Source organism: Mobula birostris, chromosome 1, assembly GCF_030028105.1.
Source record: "Mobula birostris isolate sMobBir1 chromosome 1, sMobBir1.hap1, whole genome shotgun sequence".
Taxonomy (NCBI): Eukaryota; Metazoa; Chordata; class Chondrichthyes; order Myliobatiformes; family Myliobatidae; genus Mobula; species Mobula birostris.
Genome location: NC_092370.1, coordinates 116,330,170 through 116,350,919, shown reverse-complemented (window position 1 = coordinate 116,350,919; position 20,750 = coordinate 116,330,170). Strand labels below are relative to the sequence as shown.

At 44.9% G+C, this 20,750-nt stretch overlaps 1 protein-coding gene across 1 annotated transcript in view; it reads left to right on the top strand.

Annotated features, from left to right (window-relative positions):
• The window catches only part of rspo2 (R-spondin 2), a 101,721-nt gene that overhangs the window by 25,998 nt on the left and 54,973 nt on the right, over positions 1–20,750 (top strand). The window contains exon 2 of the mRNA XM_072270347.1: positions 19,775–19,963. Coding sequence (XP_072126448.1) covers positions 19,775–19,963 — 189 coding nt within the window. The remainder of the gene's footprint in view (positions 1–19,774; positions 19,964–20,750) is intronic.

Here is a 20,750-nt window from a genome sequence, read left to right as displayed (position 1 = left end):
TGTGGAGGCCAAGTCTTTATGTATATTTAAGGCAGGGGTTTATAGATTCTTGATTGGTCAGGGCATGAAGGGAGCAGGGAGAAGGCTGGAGATTGGTGCTGAGGAAAAAATTGGATCAGCCATGATGAAATGGTGCAGCACACTTGATGGGCTGAATGGCCTAAATCTGCTCCTATGTCTTATGGTCTTATAGTCTCATGGTCTGTTCTGGTTTGAACACCATCTGCCACTTCTCAGCCCATTTCTGCAGCCTATCAATGTCCCGTTGTAACCTATTTTAACCCTCAGATTCAGCTAGCGGCTTAATCGAGGGGAAAGCAGCCTCAGGCCCGGCCAAACTGGAGAAATCTCGTTTGGGTGGATGCTGCGCAATGTGTTCCCCTGTTACAAATCCGAATCACGAAATAACGAACAATACACAATATGTGATTAAACCAATGAGCTTTATAATTCTTAATTTGACTATAGGTTAGTAAAGAATCAAAAAGGAAAAGGGCCCATTCTCATCAAACAGTCTAATGTGCAATGCTGGAGCTCACTGTGTTCCAGTCTGTTCTCCATTGATTTTCCCCTCGGGCGTCGATTCCTGACCCCACTCCAAGTCCACTCCATCCTGCAGACAATGGCTTCCCCGTTCTGGCACCTTCTCTTGCCATCTTCCACCGAACAAAAGACCGCAAAACCTTCGCTCGGGCACACGAGAAAGAAAACATCTCCCCTCGTTGGCCAGCGCACATTCCTAAGTCCCCGTTGTCTCTAGTCATAACCCAAACATTGCTGCTACAGTGAAACCTTTACATTACAGCGTGTTACACTATGACAACCTTCTACTCTATTCACAACACCACCGACTTTCATGTCATCTGCAGACTTACTAACCCCCCTTCCACTTCCTCCTTTACAAAAATCACCAAGAGCAGGAGTCCCAGAACAGATCCCTGTGCATTTTAATGAAACCTAAATTAGCCCAAGTTACACAAACTAGTCAGTGGAATGTGTTGTCATCTGTGCTTTATTTTAGTGCAGCGGCTAAAAAGTTTTTGCTGCTGTCTTGTTCTATGCCATCATTGGTACATAATTGTTCTTCCCACCAGTGTCCATCCATTCAGTAATGAAGTTCTTGGTGGATTTTCTTTTCCCAACTTGTTCACGTTTTTTTTCCCACTGAATACAATCCGAGCTTCCTACTTTGTACCAGTGGCTCCTTCCAAAGGAAATGTAAAGTGTTTCGGGACACTGAGAAGGAGCAAGGTGTGTGAGAAGTGCAGGACGTTCCGCTTCAGATAATGTACTGAATCAGCTCCTGATTTGAGGCAGTGTGCTGCGTCTGCCCAGGACGCAGACATTTCACCTCTCCCGGAAGTTCCGGGAGTCTCCTGCATATTGATAGTGGCTCCCTGATGCCCACAAATTATATACAATATCATAGAAATCAATTTTTTTGAGAGCGAGCGAGAGAAAGCAAGAGAGAGCGCAACAGCGACCACGAGAGAGAGCGCGAGAGCAAGCAAGCGAGTGAGAGAGTGTGAGAGAGTGCGCGCGAGCGAGTGAGAGAGAAAGCAAGTGAGACCGCTTGAGAGCGCATAGGCGACCACGAGAGAGAGTGAGTGTGAGCGAGAGCACGCCATGGCAGAGTGTTCCAAAAAAAAATAAAACGTACGTCACCCCAGACTACACTAAAGTGTACCCCTGCCTAATAGGGGTCAAAAATAATGACAGTGTTGCTCGCTGCACTGTTTGCAACAGTGACTTTTCTATTGCCTGTGGTGGGTTAGACTGTAAAAGACATATTGAGGTGAGTTTAAAAGGTGTCATTCATTCATTAGCATAGCTAACATTATTTAACCTAGCTGGCCAGCTGCTAAGGGCTACTCTATTGCAGACATCCCACCTCTCCCGGAAGTCTCCCGCAAATTGATGGTGCTACCTCCCTGAAATTAGTTTTTGCAGGGTGGGCTGTCTGAGGACGGGTGTATTGAGTCTGATATCTCAGCACTGCGTCCTTGATGTACCTGGCATGCAAAGTTATGACTAGCGAATGGTTTCATGGAGAATTGTCTTCTGAGGTGTGGCTCGTGTTCTGCAATGAGGACTGTACAGAGTAGAAATTGGCGACGTCTTCACACCCTCTCCGAACACGGGTGACCTCAAAAGGGCCGTTTCCAGGATTGAAGCAGGGGTGGCACTGGAACTCGAGCAGAGCTTATAGGAGAGGGGGGAGAGGCTGGGGGGGGGGGGTTCCAGAGGAGGGGATGGCAGAGGGAAAAGTAGGAGAGCTGAGGTGATGGGGTAGAGACTTGCAACAGGTGGAAAGAGACGACAGTGGGAACAAATGAAAGGGTAGGGTCAGCTGAGGAGTTGGGATGGGTCACAGGATGGGAAAAGGTGATCAGGTGGGGTCATTCCCCCACCTTTCCACCAGCTCACACCCTCTCCGACTGACTACTGTTGCTGTGATAGAAGTTAAGACGAGGGCTTGCCTCCTAAAAGAGGAGTACTTTGCAGAGTTTGGTTTGGAGCTGACTCCACCCAGACAAGGGGCTGCCAGTGCATAAACCCGGGGAGTCTGAGCCCACCCGTATAGGTGGACAGCCCGTGTTTTATTTTAATGGCGAGTATCAGTTATCAGTGGGTTGGTAGGGCATCCATGTAGTGACTGGGTGCTCTGGCGCTGGAGTGCCGTGCATTCCAGGACACATCAGAATGAAGCTTGTCTGGTCACTGAGCGGACACCAAGAGCAGTGGAGCGGACGGTGAAGAAGGCTAGAGGCCACAGCTGCGTCGAACACGGACCAGCATTGACTTGTATAATGGAAACATACCAGACTGCAGATGCTGGAACATGCAGCAAAAACCAAACTGCTTAGTGGGCCGGGCAACACCTGTGGAGGGAAATGGGCAATGAACATCTGGATCAGATAAAGGTTCTTGACCAGAAATGTTATCTGTCCATTTCCCTCCACCGATGCAGCCCGACCAGCTGAGTTCTCCATTATTTTGTTCCTTTGCTTTTACTTGTGCACTTAATATTCAACCTACATATTTGCTAACATTAAGTTTTCATTGCAGGTTGAATGGTGCACCACCAACGTTAGGGTCATCTACTAGAGAAGTAAGGGCCTTGCAGTGACCCTCTCATGCTCACTGATACATAGACTCTTCCTTTACCACTGTCTCTGTGCTGCACGGTGCTCTGTCTTTCAGTCGCTGGACCTCTCTATTCTGTTAGCCTTCCCTATTACCTGAGCACTGGTGTGGTATCTTCCTGATTGTGCACTAGAATCCCTAAAGTGCAGCTTTCTGTGACTTCTCCCCAATTAAGGCATACTCTGTCCTTTCTTTTCCTTTCTCCATTACTTGCCCTTACTCTGTTTCTTTCTTCTACATTAACATCAGCAAAGTAACCCTCTGAACAACTCAGCATCTCCCCTACCCTTGTGTCTTTTGCCTCCTTCCTCCAAAGATATCAACATCTATTGCAGAAAAGCCGAGGATTCAGATCTAATTTCTGTATAGACCAATGCTCACAGGTTGCCAGCCTGAAAATGGCCCTCTGTCTCTACTCACTGCTCACTGTAAGCCATTCTGTTGCTCAAGCCAAAATATTACCTTCAATGACATGCAGTCCTTTCCTGGGACTTAACCCTTTGTGAGACACATGGTCTTACATCCTCCAGAAGTCCAAGCATCTGCTGCTTCTCCCCTACCCACTGCGGTCAATATTTTCTCAAAATACTTTAATAGATTTGTTAGACACAATTTCCATTCATGAAGCCACGCTTACTCCAATGATTAGATTGCTAACAAACACACTGCTATTGCTTCCTTAATAATTGGTTCTAACCTTTTCCCCAACAAACAATAAACATTAGGCTAATCCGTTCAAAGTTGCATGCTTTTAAAATCACTCCCTTTTCTTTGAATAGAAACATCACGCTGGTAGTTTTCTAATCCTCTGGCACTTCACCAGAATCTACAGATTTTTGGGAGATGCACTATCTCAGTAGTCACTTTGTTTAAGATCCTAAGATGCAAGCCATCTGGACCAGGGATCTTATCGTCCTTTCGCCCCATTAGTTTGCCTAATACCAATTCTCTAGGGATGGTATTTAATTCCTTCCCAGTGTTAATGGGATTGTTTGTTGTATCTTTCACTGTATAAACTAATGCAAGGTATCTCTTTAACTCCTCTAACGTTTCCTTATTCCCATTATTTCCCCAGTTTTATTCTCCATTGCACTGATGTTTACTTGTAAGTCTTCATTCCTCTTTGCATACTTAAACACACTCTTATCATCTGTTATTAAATCCTTGTTCGTTTGCTTCATGGTTTATTTCAGCTCTTTTATTAGCTTTGTTTTCTTCCCCTTTGCTGGATGGTATCATGAATTACCTCCTTAACTGCTGGTCGACTGTCTTTCCTGTTTATCTAACATCCCAATCCACTTTAGCCAACTCTGTCTGTGCTCATTCTTTTTATTAAATTGAACACCATTGCTCCTCTCAAGCTCCAGTCTCTCTCAAACTGGATGAAAAATTTTGTTATACCACAAATACTATTTCATAGAAACAATATTACTCTGGAATCCATATACTACTAAAATCCTCATGCTCTGTTTATCTGTTTGTGACCTCCAATTAGCCCAAACGGTGCATTACAGCGGCACTTTTTTTTTTGACTAAGGCGACTTAAAATGTGCAAACTTACAGAATGCATGCAAAGTTCAAGGTTATATATTAGTATAAACTTGCTCACTCGGCAATCACAACCCGAGCCGATTCCAGCTTTAGTGGAAACTGCGACGTGACACCACAACACATGGTTGTGGCCAGCCACAGCAGCACCTCACAATGCTCACAGAGCCCATTCCATCTTTCACGGAAACCGTGACGCGACACCATGACGCATGCGTACGGCCAGTCTTAGCAGCGCCTCACGATGCTCTCAGAGCCCATTCCACCTTTCATGGAAACGATGAGTGCCCCATGATCAGGAGGGAGAGCTTCTAAGCCATGGACCGGACACTTCGTGATGTATGCGGCGAGAATGAGGCCTTCGGGGGATATTTCAAACATTTGCTGTGTTGATTTCCATCAGCTTCCAGCAGTTGTGAAACGTGGAAATAATGCTGATGTGGAGAATTCATGCATAAAAAATCCTACTTATGGAGAAGCTTCATCAAGTTTCAATTGAAGAGAAACATGCAATTGAGCGAGGAAGAAGGACGATATTCTGAGTTCTTATTGGATGTTGGAGAAGCCAAGATTGAGAAAAATGAAAACAATGAAATTGAATTACCTGAAGATATGATTCTGCCAGCAAAGACTAGGGAAGAATGCATTGATTTCATCTACCTGACATTTGACAATCCTGCAGAACTGTTCTCGAGGAATTCTATCTTGGATCCTCTCAATGAAATGATGCGAAAAATAAATTCACATACATTAGACGCTTCCTTGGAATCATGAAAGAATACTGTTCCTTCAATGCCGTAAGTGAAGGAGCTAACGCCACTCATTTTCCAACAGAATTCCTTGATTCAGTCGAACTCTCTGGATTGCCACCACATAAACTGGAATTGAAGAGGGGATCTCCCATCATTTCAGTGAGGAACTCGGATTCACCAAGGCTTTGCAATGGAACGCGAATGATGGTGGAAGAACTGCACGACAATCTCATCATAGCCAAGATAAACATTGGTGCGTTCAAAAATGACATTGCCATGATCCCAAGAATGACTCTCAGTTTATCAGAAGGGGAAGATGTCCCTCTTCAGTGGAGCCAGTTCCTGATACAGTCATGTTTTGCTATGACTATACATAAGGCACAAGGCCAAACCATGGAGAATATTGTTGACCTATCTGGAGAAACCGGTATTCCAGCATGATCAGCTGTATGTGGTTTTAAGCTGGGGAAAAAGAAATGAAAACATTAGAGTATTCTTGAAGGGTGGCAGATCAACCAGAAATGTTGTCATCAAAAGTGTCCATCGTTAGACGAAGAGGAGCTATATTTGTCTTGCTATGCATCTTTCTTCTTTAATAAGCTGAGTTTTACTTCTTTAATTTCCAAAGCACATCACATCAGACTGCACTGCCTTTTTCCCAAAGGGTGCCCCAACGGGTCACCCGGTTGTCTAGTTATTTGTTAAAACTGCCTCATTTATCCGTTACCAGACACAAGGTAGTCTGTTCCATGTGACTCCAGAATGCTCTAGGAAATTGTCGTGAATGCATTCTATGAATTCATTTTTGCAGCTGCCTTTCCCAACTTCATTAACTCAATCTACATGACAATTGAAGTCACTCATCATTACAGCATTGTTCTTTCTATGCATTCCCATTATTTGCCAGTTTATGTCCCTTCCCACATCATGGGTATGCACCACTCTTGCCAGTGCCTTCTTTCCCTAGCTGCTTGCCTCTATCCGAATGGACTCAGCATCATTGGAGCTTAGTTCCCCTCTCACAGGCGGACTTACTTTCATATCATGTTCACAGTGCCACCCTCCACTTCCTTCCTATCCATCCTCCCAGAAGTGAAATATCTCTGAATATTAAGCACACAGCTTGAATCACCTTGCAATGGTCCTTCAACCTGTTCATCTCCATCTGTGCAGTTTGGAATTGGGATTGGAGCTGTTTAATATGTCACACGCACCAGGGTACAGTGAGAAGCTTTTGTTCGCAGACAAATCATTCCACATGCACGCAGATCAAGACAGTAAAAAGAAAGCACAATGCAGAATATGGTGTTACAGCTGTAGAGAAAGAGTTGTGCAAGTGAAGTTCAAGGGCCATGACAAGCTAGATTAAGAGATTAAGCGTTCACTTTCAGTGTATGAGAGATCGTTCAAGAGGATATCTTGGTGGGATAGAAATTGTCCCTGAGCCTGGTAGTACATACTTTCAAGGATTTATATATTGGGAGAGGAGAGAAGAGGGTTGGAGGAGTCCTCGATTACATTGGCTGCTGTCCTGAGCTATCAGAAACTACAGGCAGAGGGCCTGATTTGAGTCACGTACAGAGCTGTGTTCATTTTGTTCATCTAGCATGATTGCTGTTTTTCATTAGGGTGCAAAAGCTTCAGGTTTGCTATTTTTACCTTTTATTGTACATGGCCCTATTTGTCTCTCAACACCAACTTCCCTTTCTTTTGGTTTTGTGTTTTATTTGTTCTTTCACTTCATTCCTGTCCTTGTTCCAGCTCTCTGCCTGGTTTCCCATCCCAGTGCCATTCTAGCTTAAAGCTTCCCCTACAGCAAAAGCCAACGCCCCTATTAGTCTTGATGCACCATGTATGTGAGCTGCTCCACCTGATCCCACCTTTTGCAGAATTGGTTCCAGTGTCCCAGATATCTAAATCCCTCTCTGGTTCACCATCTCTTCAGCCATGCACTTACCTGTTCTATTCCCCTGATTCTGTATTCAATAGCACATGGTGCTGGAAGTAATCCTGACAATATTACTTCAGAATTCCTGCTTTGTTATTTCATAACTCCTTAAATTCATTTTATTCTCATCTCTCTTAAAGAGGATCAAAAGAATGATCCTGGGAATGAAAGGGTTAATATATGAGGAGTGTTTGATGGGTCTGGGCCTGTATCCATTGGAGTTTAGAAAAATGGGGGTGGGGCGGATCTCATTGAAACCTATAGAATATTGAAAAGCTGGCAAAAAGTGGATGTGAAGAGGATGTTTCCTATAGTGAGGGAGTCTAGGACCAGAAGGCACAGCATCAGAATAGAGGGACATCCATTTAGAACATAGTTGAGGTAGAATTTCTTTAGCCAGAGGGTGGTGAATTTGTGGAATTCATTGCCACAGGTGGCTGTGGAGGCCAAGTAATTGGGTATATTTAAAGCGGAAGTTGATTGCTTCTTGATTAGTAAGGGTTTCAAAGGTTACAGGGAGAAGGCAGGAGAGTGGAGTTGAGGGGAATAATAAATCAGTCATAATGGAATGGCAGAGCTGGTTTGATGGGCCGAATGGCCTAATTTTGCTCCTGTGTCTTATGGTCTCTGATTTTGGTGCCAATATGTACTGTACAAATTACCTCTGGTGTCCTTCATCTGCTCTTTCAAGATGTTCTGCAGCCGTTCCTGACATGCTTGACCCTAGCACCACGAACTTGCCACCTAATGTTCCCTCACAATAAAATCCACTATTGCTCAGTTCTAACACTCTCCTTCCTCCCCCTTCTGCACTCATCCACCCACACACATAAGCACAGTGGGCAGCATACACACATAAGACTCTACATGGTTAAGGGTCAGCATTTAGGTTCTGTGTGATGAAACAGGAGATAAGACCTTCTCAAACTTGTCACTAAACTACCTGCCTTTCTTTCTTTCTCTCTCTCCATCTATCTCTATCTGTCAGTCTGTTTCCCGAGCTGTCTGCCTTCCAGTAGCTCTTCAAGCTGCTCTATAAGACCATAAGACATTGGAGCAGAATTAGGCCATTTGGCCCATCGAGTCTGCTCTGCCATTTCATCATGGCTGATCTATTTTCCCTTTCAACTCCATTCTCCTACCTCCTCCCCATAATCTTTCACACCCTGACTAATCAACCTCTGCCTTAAATATACCCAGTGACCTGGCCTCCACAGCTACCTAAGGCAATGAATTCCACAGGCTCACCACCCTCTGGCTAAAGAAATTCCTCCTCATCTTTGTTCTAAATGAACATTCCGCTATTCCGAACCTGTGCCCTCTGGTCCTAGACTACCCACTATAGAAAACATCCTCTTCACATCCGCTCTATCTAGGACTCCTAAATCCCTTTGCAACTTGGAGTTTTGAATTTTCTGCCTGTTTAGAAAATAGTCGATGCTATTGTTCCTTTTACCAAAGTGCATGACTATACACTTCCCGACAGTGTATTCCAGCTGCCACTTCTTTGCCCATTCTCCTAATCTGTCTCAGTCCTTCTGCAGCCTCTCTGCTTCGTTAACACTCTCTGCCCCTCCATCTATCTTCATGTTGTCCACAAACTTGGTCACAAAGCCATCATTGAAAAACATTGATATATTACATGAAAAGAAGCGGTCCCAATAGCAAACCCTGTAAAGCACCACTAGTCACTGGCAGCCGACCAGAAAAAGCGCCCTTTCTTCCCACTCTTTGCCTCATGCCAATCAACCAATCCTATATCCGTGCTAGTATCTTTCCTGTAACACCATGGGTTCTTACCTTGTTAAGCAGCTTCATGTGCGGCACTTATCAAAGACATTCTGAAAATGCAAGTACACAACATCTACTAATCTGCCCTTTGTCTATCTTGGTTATTATTTCTTCAAAGATTTCCAACAGGTTTGTCAAGCAAGACCCTCCCTTAAGGAAACCAAGCTGACTACGGCCTGTGCTGACATGTGCCTCCAAGTACTCCAAAACCACATCCTTACCAGTCGACTCCAACATCTTCCAAACCACTGAGGTCAGACTAACTGGCATATAATTTCCTTTCTTCTTCCTCCCTCCCATCTTGAAGAGTGGAGTGACATATGCCAGTCCTCAGGAACCATGCCAAAATCTAGTGATCCTTGAAAGATCATTACCAATGTCTCCACAATCTCCCGGACCATGGAGGGCAGTCCATCTGGTCTGGGTGACTTATCTGCCTTTAAACCTTTCAGCTTCCCAAGCACCTTCTCCCTAGTAATAGCAATTGCACTTACTTCTGCCTCTTGACACTCTTGAACTTCTGGCACACTGCTAGTGTCTTCCACAGTGAAGACGGATGCAAAATACTTATTTAGTTTGTCTGCCATTTCCTTCTCCCCCATTAATTCTTCTCTAGTGTCATTTTCCAGTGGTCTGATATCTACCCTCACTTCTCGTTTATTCTTTAAATATCTGAAAAAAAGTTTTGGTGAACCCTTTGATATTATTGGCTATCTTACCTTCATATTTCACCTTTTCCATCCTTATGGCTTTTTAAGTTGCTTTATGTTAATTTTATAAGCTTTCCAATCCATCCACTGACTTCCCACTAATTTTTGCTCTATTCTATGCTCTCTCTTTTGTTTTTATGTTGTTTTTGACTTCCCTTGTCACCAACAGTTGCATCATCTTGCCTTTAGAATACTACTTCTTTAGTATTTATCTATCCAGTGCCTTCTGAATTTCTCCCAGAAACATCACCAGTGCTGTTCTTTTGTCATCCCTGCTGGTGTTCCTCTTCAATTAACTCGGGTCAGTTCCTCTCTCATCCCTCTATAATTCCTTTTACTCCACTGTAATACTGATACATCTGACTTTAGCTTCTCCCTCTCAAATTGCAGGGAGAAGTCCACCATATTATGATCACAGCCTCCCAAGGGTTCCTTTACCTTGAGCTCTCTACTCAAGTCTGGTTCATTACACAAAGTCCAATTGAGAAAAGATTTTTCCCTCGTATGCTCAACCACAAGTTGCTCGAAAAAGTCATCTCGTAGGCATTCTACAAATACTCTCTCTGGGATCCAGCAACAACCTGATTTTCCCAATCTACTTGCATACTGAGATCCCCTATGATTATCATAACATTGCCCTTTTGACGTGCATTTTCTGTCTCCTGTTGTGATTTGTTGCCCACATCCTGGATACTGTTGAGAGGCCTAGATATATCTCCCATCTAGGTCTTTTTACCCTTGAAGTTTCTTAACTCTACACACAAAGATTCTACATCTTCTGGTCCCATGTCACCTCTTTCTAAGGATTTGATTTAATTTTTTACCAACAAAGCCAACCCCCTCCACCTACCTACCTACTTATCCTTTTGATAGGACGTGTATCCTTGGATGTTAAACTTCCAGCTATGATCTTCTTTCAGTCACGTTTCAATGATGCCCACAAACTCTAACTGCATCACAAGGTCATCTACCCTATTCTGTATACTGTATGCATTCAGATGTGGAGACCTTCTGTCCCGTATTCATCACCCTTTTCAATTTTGCCCCCATGTGACACTGTAACTGATCCCTCTGACTGCAATTTTACCCCATCACCTGCCTGTCCTTCCTCACAGTCTCACTGCACTCTGCATCAACTTGTATACCAACTGCCCCATCCTCAGCCCTATCACTCTGGTTCCCATCCCCCTGCCATTTTAAACCCTTCCCAACAGCTCCAGCAAACCTGCCCGCAAGGATATTGGTCCCCCTTGGGTTCAGCTGTAACCCGTCCCTTTTGTACTGGTCATACCATACCCTCCCCAGATGGGATCCCAAAAGTCCAGAAGTCTGAAGGCCTGCCCCCTGCACCAGTTCTTCAGCAACACATTCATCTGCCAAATCATCCTATTCTTACCTTCGCTGGCGAATGTCACAGGCAGCAGTCCAGAGAACACTACCCGGGAAGTCCTGCTTTTCAGCTTTCTACCTAGTTCCCCAATGTCGTTAGTGCCAATATATACTAAGACCTCTGGCTCCTCACCCTCCCTCTTTAGAATGCAATGGACCCAGTCCGAGAAGTCCCTGTCCCTGGCACCTGGGGGGTAGCCCGAAAACTCACGTCCCTTACCAAGCAACACACAAAGTGCTGGAGGAACTCAGTGGGGCACACAGAAACTTTAACTGTCCATCCCCCTCCATAGACGCTGCCTGACCCGCTGAGTTTCTCCATATTTCTGGCATCTGCAGTCTCCCGTGTCTCCCTTACCAAGCTATTTCTTCTCCCATCTGCTGCTTGCGTGGTTTAATGTTAAATGATGCTTGGTGAGCATGTTATGAAGCTTCTTTGTTTATTGTATCGTGTTAAGGGCACTGTACATGTGGAAATTGCAGTGTGATTGTGAGTCCTGCGAAGGACGGTGTAGGGTATGTGCATGGGTTTGCTGGCTGGATTGTGCTGGATAATCGTAATGGAAGGAGAGCTTCCAATGCTTTTCACAACAGCACAACACATGTATGATGGCATAAGTTTGATGATGGGCAAATGATGCCGACTGATGCCGTGATGGTAGTTGCAGCAGGTCAATTCCTGAGCTTGTACATTCTTGCCATGATCAGATGGGTTTCCAGCCTCCTCCCACATTCCTAGGACGAACGTTAAGGGTTGGGGAGTCGAGTGGATGCCACGCTGGCCCTGGAAGTGTGGCGACGCTTGTGGTGTCTGCACAGTCCTGGCTGATTTGGCTTGATGCCATTGATGCATTTCACTGCAAGTTTGAATGTACATGTCTGGGGAAAAAAAAAGCTAATCCATCCTTTTCTTTCACACAGCACTTCCTACAAACAACAGGGTGACCATTAGTGTGTGCCCTGCTCTGCCAGATGTGGATGAATAGAAATCGTCCTCTGGCATTGGTAGTCCTCCCACGTTCTTTCACTGAGACAAAGCCATGGGATCTTTTACACCAAACAAACAGGACAATCAGGGCCTCGAATTTAACATCTCATCCACCATTGTCACCATCGTCAACGAATCATTTATCTTCTTGCCCAGAGGATCTTGCTGCACATGAAGTTGGCCACGGCCTTCCTCTAAACACCAGAGAAAGTATTTCATCAGCTGCAAAATCACTGGGGTGTGATATGCTTTGTCTGGAAAACAATACAAGTGGATTTGACCCAATCAATTAAAATGGCACAGGAAGAGTCTAGTCGGCCCATCTGTCCATGCCGGCTCCGAGAGGAGACATCCCACCAGTCCCATTCTCCTCTTCTTGTTCCCTGAAGCCTTACTATTCCCCCCCACAATGTCCACCAACTCGTCTTTGAATACTCCTTCCCTCTTACACCAGAGGCCAACTGCAGCAGCCAATCCCATCTTTTGTGATGCAGAGGTGGGGTGGGAGCCAGTGCCCCGGCAGAAATCCACACGGCTGTGGAGAGATACGCAAACTCGCACAGGCGGTGCCGGGAGCCAGACTCGAACCTGGGTCACTGGAGCGGTGCGGCAGACGCACTACCCGCTGCACTCCCTTGCTGCCTTGCTGTGACCCTTGCAGATGAGGCGTTTGCTGTCTTTTTCCTCACTAACTCAGCTAGTCCTTTTCATTAAGTCACAAGCTGCCAAATCTGGTGTCTTGAGTTTAACAGCACAATCTTGGTCACAAAGCCCAAGCCTAATTTATTTCAGAAGCAGTCAACACATGCACTTTTCCAAAGCCTTCCTGTTAACACTGAAGATACTATGGTTGCTCTGGGAATTGCATAATGCGATTATCATCGATCATATTGGACTGAGATTTGATACTTGTTTCACCAAGTTCTGGTTTCCATGACGACTACCTTGTCTCCTCTGTGTAACAACCTTGCAAAGCATTCTCCTGGCAGCTACCCGGTTGCATTTTTTCAGGTGTTAAGTGGATATATTTTCATTGGATCTAGAGATTCTAGTTTGTCAGCCCCATAAACACAATTTTGGGCATTTTCACCCTGCCTTTCTCGCTACCAACTATCCCTGAACACTCTCAGCCTCCTCCCAGGTGCTCCCATTTTCTCCCCCATCCCAGAATGTACTGGTAGGTTAATTGGTGACTGTAACTTATGCTTTGTTGCCCATAAGCGACAAAACGATTCAGAGAAGAGTTGGGGGCAGGGGTGGGTGTGAATGTGAAAGAAAAGGTTGCAAGGAGACACGGAAATGGGGTGGATTGAAAACTGCATGCACAACAAACCACAGGCATAAACCTACTCGAGTTCCTGACCCCAACCCTGATCCTGACCCTGGCTTGTACTCCCCCTCATGTACCAAGCTCAGTTTGTCGGTAAACTTTCACGTTCCCGACACCTGGTGACCCCCCCTCCCCACATCTGGCATGGCCGTATATTGGCCGTTGCTGTATCAGCACAAACAAAGCATCTTGAGGAAAACAGAGGGTTCCTGAGGAACATGAGGTGTTAACCAGTAGCACATGGCCGGCCTCATGATGATCTGTGAATGACAAGAACTTGGTGGGCAGCTGTTCCTTCCAGGTTGGTGCAAAACCAGCCTGGAAAAATGTGCTCAGCTGTGGCTTATGAGGGACAATAGATCCAAGGAGAACAAGTAGAAAATGGCTGGATATGGCAGCACTTCTGAAAGTGGGAACTGTTTACAAGTGAGTGAAGGAGGGCCAAGGTTATAGAACTCAGAACATTACAGCATAGTCCAGACCCTTTGAACCACAACCTTGTGTCCACCTGTTAATCTACTGTACGATCAATCTAACGCTTTGTTCTCCATTTTTCTATCATCCATGTGCCTAAGAGTTTCTAAAATGCCCCTAATGTATCTGCTTCTGGCAGGGAATTCCATGCGCCCAAAACTTTCTGAGTAAAAAAAAAATACTTACCCCTGATATTCCACACCCCCCCCCCCGGACTTTGCTCCCATCACCTTAAAATTATGCCTCCTTGTATTAGCTATTTCCACCCTGGGAAAATGTCTCTGGCTGTTCACTCTATCTATGCCTCTAATCATCTTGTACACCTCTATCAGGTCACCTTTCATCCTCCTTTGCTCCAAAGAGAAAAGCCCCAGCTCACTCAACTTTCCTTCATAAACATGCTGTCTAGCGCATGGGAAAATAGACTATGAGGGTAAGCTAGCAGAGAGCATAAAAACTGACTGTAAAAGCTTCTGTGAATATGTAAAAGAAAAAGATTAAATCCTTTACAGTTGTCATTGGTGGGATTTGATAACGAGGAGCAAAGGCATTTTGGAACAATCATTTATATTGTTTCTGCCTTCACAAACGAGGATACAGTCAATCCGCAGGAATGTGAGAGGATGCAGGGAAAGGAGCTGAATAAGCTTTGGTCAGGAAAACATGTGTGTAGTTGATGGCATTCAGCAGGGAAAATTTCCCCAGCCTCTGAGATCTACATCCAATAAGGAACAGGCCGCGGTAATAATAGATGGGTTGCTGATCATTTTCCAAAGTTCTGTAGACTCTGGATGAGTTCCAATAGACTGAAGAGTAGCTATTGTTACCTCACAACTTAAAAAGAGGAGTGAGAGGAAACAGGATGTTATTGACGAGTCAGTCACGGAGAAAATGAAAGATGCAACAGAGCAGAAGGAAAATGGTGACAAGATCAGAGAAAGTCAGCATGGGTTTATGAAAAGGAAATCAAACCCCCATTCTTGACAACTCTACTCCTTTTTTTTTGGTTTTGAGGATGTAACTATCAGAATAGATAAACCAATAGATGTGGTGTATTAGGACTTGCAGAGATTTGCACATAAATGATCTGCCTGCAAACTTGAAACACATGGGGTTGAGGCAAAGATAGAGAACTGGCTAGCAGACAGGAAACAGAGAAGCAGTAAACAGGACTTTTTCACGGTGGTTGGTAGATTGTCGTGGAGCATCAGTCGGATTGTTGCTGGGAACCCCCTGTTTACAAGGTGGTGATGACTTAGATGAAGGGATTAAATGTAATGGGTGGGAGGGCGAGGAGGATGCAAAGAGGCACCATTGTGATTTGAATGGCTTGAAGGAATGGGCAGATACGTGGCAGCAGAAATATAATGTGGGAAAATGTGAGATTCTCTACTTTGGTGATAAAAATAAGAAGGCAGGTTATTATTTGAATGGCAATAGATTGGGAAAAAGGGAGGTGAAATAAGACCAGTCGAGGAAGATAAACACGCAGGTGTAGCAGGCTGTTAAGATGATAAACGGCTCGTTGGCCTTCATAATGAGAGAAGTAGACTACAGGATTAGGCTTACATCACTACAATTATACAGTACTTTGGTGAGTCCATACTTTCAGAAATGATTTTGATCTCTGCTGCAGGGGGTATGTAGCAAAGAGTGATACATATGAGCAATATATAGCAACAACTTAACCCAACGATTTTTGAGAGGTGGGAGGGAAACCAGAGCACTCAGAAGAAACCTTCAGAGTCACGGGGGGAGCTTGCAAGCTCAAAATTAAAATCAGGTTCTCTGCCACCTGCCTGTATTCCACTGGTAACCTTGCCAAGAGAGTTTGATGATTTTCCTAATGTGTATAGTGCTGTGGAGTGTGAGCTGGTGTGTCCAGTGCTGGTGTGCGGATTGAGGTGTGAGATGGTGTGTACAGTGGTAGTGTTTGTCTTTCTGCTGGGACTGCCTCTCTACCTCTTCTCTTGGCCAAAGGCTTATGAGTCTGCACGTCTGCAGGCACTGTCCCAAACCCGGGATCGATAGATGGCTGGAAATCTTGTTAGTTCTGTGTGGACCCGACCTAATGCTCACCATTGAAGCCAAGTGTGTCACATCTGGTCTCCGAGTGTGCATGGGCATGGTGCTGTTTGAAGCTGTGAACTCTGCTGTGTTACATCAAGAGATGTACACTGCTACATCTGCCTTGCCCCAGAGCTCCTCTCATCTCATATGGATTTGATTTTGTCTTATCTCATCTCCAATTTTAAATCCGTTCATTGTTGCTTCTACAAGTCATCTGACCATTTTTAATTCTGTCACATATCTCTTCTATAATTATTTCTAAAAAATTGCTGATAATTAAACCTTGAAATATTTTTTACATAAACAACTGTGTGCAGGTTTATTGCAATATCTCTGCTCAAATTGACAAGGTATGGGTACTGAGAATTAAGCCTGGCTACACAGAGATTACAAAGGGAAGTTTTGCTTGAATGAGAGTCAACATTATGTTGCAGAGAAGCTGGTGTCTGCTATGTGATGATGGCTGAGGGTTCAGGGTTCATGTTTTGTTTAAAAGAAGTGGACTTTAGCACTTTTGGATGCAATTTCCTTTTTCAAATACTTTTATTTTGCTCATTATTTATGCACTGTATAAAATGCTAGCTGTGGTTTGACATAATTTATATAATTTCTTTTGGCAAGTCACCATTGTTATTTTTCACTTGTCTGCTTAGGAAGAATGTTAAAAGTTGTATTTGGTTCTAACATGAGCTCTGGACTCCAGCCCTGGGCCAGGCTTGAGAGTCCCCCAATCCCTCTGGCTCTGGTAGTCGTGCCTACAGCTCTGAAAGTCCCAAGCTCTGGAATTCTCTTCCTAGACTTCAAGGCCTATCTGGCTTTCTTTTTATTTGGAACTCTTACTTGATCAATCCTTAGTCTGCAATTACTGATATTCATCTTTGCATCTGATTTGGGATCTTTATATCTTGTTAACTGATGAATCCTTGCCAGACAGAGTGGTGCAGAAAACTATTCTGAACGGCAGCATATGGTTCTACAGGGAGGATATGGTGGCACTGGAGGAGGTGCAGAAGATTAACATGAATGGTGCCTGGGTTAGAGAATGGTCAACATTAGGAGGGATTGTTGTCTTCTTTAGAACAAAGGAGTTTAGGAAAAGGTTTATTTGAGGGATATGAGGTTAGGAAGGCCTGTGACAGGGTTAGGAGGGAGGCACTCAATAACCAGAGTATTGTGTTACTGAGTGGATGTATTATAGGGGAGGGGAAGAAGGGACCCTGAAAGGTTGGTGACAGTGTTTGTTACGAACCAGCTGGGTGTGCACCTGGATATGTTGAATGGCGTCCTTCTGTGTAGTGAATTTCCGAGTCTGAGCTACAGTGTCCATTTCAGTTCAGCAGGAAGCATAAGATGTCCAGTCTGCCCATGGCACACAGAAAAGTCACTCAGCCCAGGGGGGCTGCAGTGTCCTCTGAGATTAAACCAATGATCTACAAAGCAGAATGTAAGAAGCTTGTAATTTGTGAATTGTTGCTAACTATGATGCTAATTTAATGGTTTAACCAAATTTAAAAGTTTCTATGATGGATTTGAAGACATTATTTAGGTCCCAGTCTGCTAGTGTGAAAATAAAAGTCAGACACCTCTGTAGTCCAAAGCCAGGTGCCCTGGTAGCACAAATGTGAATTGGGTTAGTCTTGACACATCTCTGACTCTCTGTGATCTTTATTGGAGTTTTGATACTTCATTGTCAGACTGTGAGTAAGATTTCTGCTTGATCTGAAACCTCAGCTCAATCTGGCAACAAGTTCAAATCCTGGAGTTTCAAGGTTTATCTACTGGTCTTTCCTGTGTCACCCATCCTGTTACCAACTGTCCAGCACCGGACAGGTTATTAGCACAGATGTGGTCATGTATCTAACACCTAAAGTGTGACACAAGCCCATCTCCAGGGTGGAGTGCTGGACATAAGATGCCTTTGCACTTTTGTTACCTTGGGCAGAGAGGGAATGCTGAGCTTTATTTGTTTGTTAAGGAAGCCCTGGTTCCCAGTCCATGCTGGGCCCCACTCTTTAGGAAAGACATTGACAGTTTAAAGAGCTACAGTGTGTATTCTCTGGGCTGCTGCCTGGTACAGTACTTAAAACACTGGATGGAGACTTCTTGTCAGTGTCCTAGATGCAGGTAACCAGAATTATAGGAGATTGGATGAGGGAGCTGGACACAAAGTGATCAGGTTGGAGCAAGAGAGCAAGAAACCATGGGAGTCAGAAATCCAAAGCAAAAACAGAAGTTCATGTAATGAAGGCTCTGTGTGTGTGTGTGTGTGTGTGTGTGTGTGTTGGAGGTGTTTAGGGAATAAGTGCAATAGGACCATGTGTGTGTGTGGGAGTGGGGTTGAGGGTGGAGGAGGCAAGAGGGGTAAGGAATTATGTATGTGTTTTTGTGCATCCAAGTATTTATGTGTGTGGGGTGGATGGGGAGGGGAGCTAAATGTTATGAAGACTGCAGGTGTAAATGTGACCAAGATTTTGTATGCATACATGTATGGATGTGTGACCAAGACCATGTGTATACAGTATGTAGGAGGGTCAGTACTACCAGGACTGTCCATCAACCTATGCCAACATAGGTTGATGGGTCGAATGGCCTGTCTTGGTGAAGCAATGACGTGGGCTTGTCACTGTTCCATGTTTCACCTGCACTTACCATTGTTTCCAGCTCCCACTTCAGATATTGAGTTTACTCCAGATATACTAAAGGACTTCACAGTATCCCCACGTGCCAGGGGAAGCAATCCTTCTCAACTTCAGTTGTTCATCGGGTTTTGATCATTTTATCATTACTTGAGATGCCTTCAGAACTGGAAGCAGGCCCTTTTGGGGTCTGCATTTAAAGTGCTCAGACAAGTTCTAAAGCCCAGAGGAAGTATTTTCCCCAACCCCTATCCCCCACGCCCAACTCCAGAGTGTGGTGATGCTTTGTTTTACCAGTCACTGCTCTGGTATTGTTGCATGGTGGAGCTCTGAACAGGACCATGAGTTGTCCACTCAGGCATCCTAACAGTAGATTCTATTATATGGGGCAGCCGAGGCTCTCATTCTCTCTCAAATCCTCCGTTTTCCTTCACACATCAGACATCAGGACCCTTTCAGTGTCCCAACACACTCCCATGCTGAGCATTAAGAGATGTGAATCTGGTTGGTGAACAGGGGCAGTGTTACTGTGTGGTAAATGGTTGCCACCATCGTGTCCTCCTCCTAGTTCGTAATTCATTCCAGTCTCTGCATGTCTTCACGTTCACCTGCCTGATCTCACCCCCTCCACCATCGCTGCCTTACGTTTGTCCGCTTGTGTCTTCGAGCTCCAGAATCCCCTTCCTAAACCCCGCTACCTCTTGCTCTCCTGCCGGAAGCCACCCTGGCAGCTATGCCTCAGATGTGACTTAGTGTAGTTATGTTACTATGGTGACACTCCATACAGTGCACTGGGATGGACTTTCCACGTTGAAGATGCAGAGGTTGTTATTACATTTGTGTTCTAGGGCCACCCCGTGCTTTTCCACGGTCATAATGGATCGCTGTCTGTTGGGGTTTAGCACTCTTGTGAAGATATGGTTTCAGTGTGAGCTTTAGTTCCAGCTCCTGACCCTGCTGTTGGATTATCTCCCCTGTTGTTATTCTGCAGCAAACGCAGGACTGTACCCAATCTGTAAGGGCTGTCTCCTTTGTTCGAAGGATAATGGATGCCTTAGCTGCCAGCAGAAGCTGTTCTTTTACCTCCGACGACAGGGAATGCGTCAGTTTGGTGAATGCCTCCACTCCTGCCCCTCGGGGTACTATGGTCTGCGGGCGCCTGAGATGAACAGATGTGCAAGTAGGTCTCACATTATTGTATTTGCTTTGCTCTGCTTATGCTATGCTTGCACCTGCAGGCACAACTTCTTTTCACACTAAGCCCAGGCAAGGATTTGGTTTCACATTTAAGAAGCAAATCTCCAGAGTGCTCACTAGGCTGGGCAGCAGTGATGAAGAGAGGAACCTCTCTCAGCTTCACTTGAACATTTGTATTGCAGCTCCAGCCTACTTTTACTTTGTAAAGTTTCAGGGATCAGAGTGTCCCCTGGCCAGCCCATGGGTAATGGCCCAGTCTGAAGCTGTCACAAGGTTTAGGCTGTGGCTGTCTCTGAAAGTGGCTATCTACTTACCGGTTTATTTTGGTTTGATGGTTTGGGGAATACATCTTGTTCGAATGAGCAGTGCATACATGCCTCTTGCTCTGATTAACACTGGTGTATGATGTGGTTTCAAAGCCTACATTCTCTTGACACGGTTTAAATGTTAGAAATGAGTGCTGAATGTGTTTTCATTTTTTGCCGTCAAAATACTCCTCTGGTTGGTTTTCAAACCTTGGAGGCATTCTCCCTTTTCTGTGTTTCCCTGGCATTTCCTTTAATTATTGCTGGTCTCCCAGGTGGTAACTGGGCTGGGGGTGAGGGTGCGTGGAGAAGTGATGCCCAGCTGGGGTTGGAGGTAGAGGGGTGATGTTGGTGGGATTGGGGATGGAGATAGATGGGTGGTGTTTGCTGGGGTTGGGGGTAGAGGGGGGATGTTGGTGGGATTGGGGATGGAGATAGATGGGTGATGTTTGCCGGGGTTGGGGG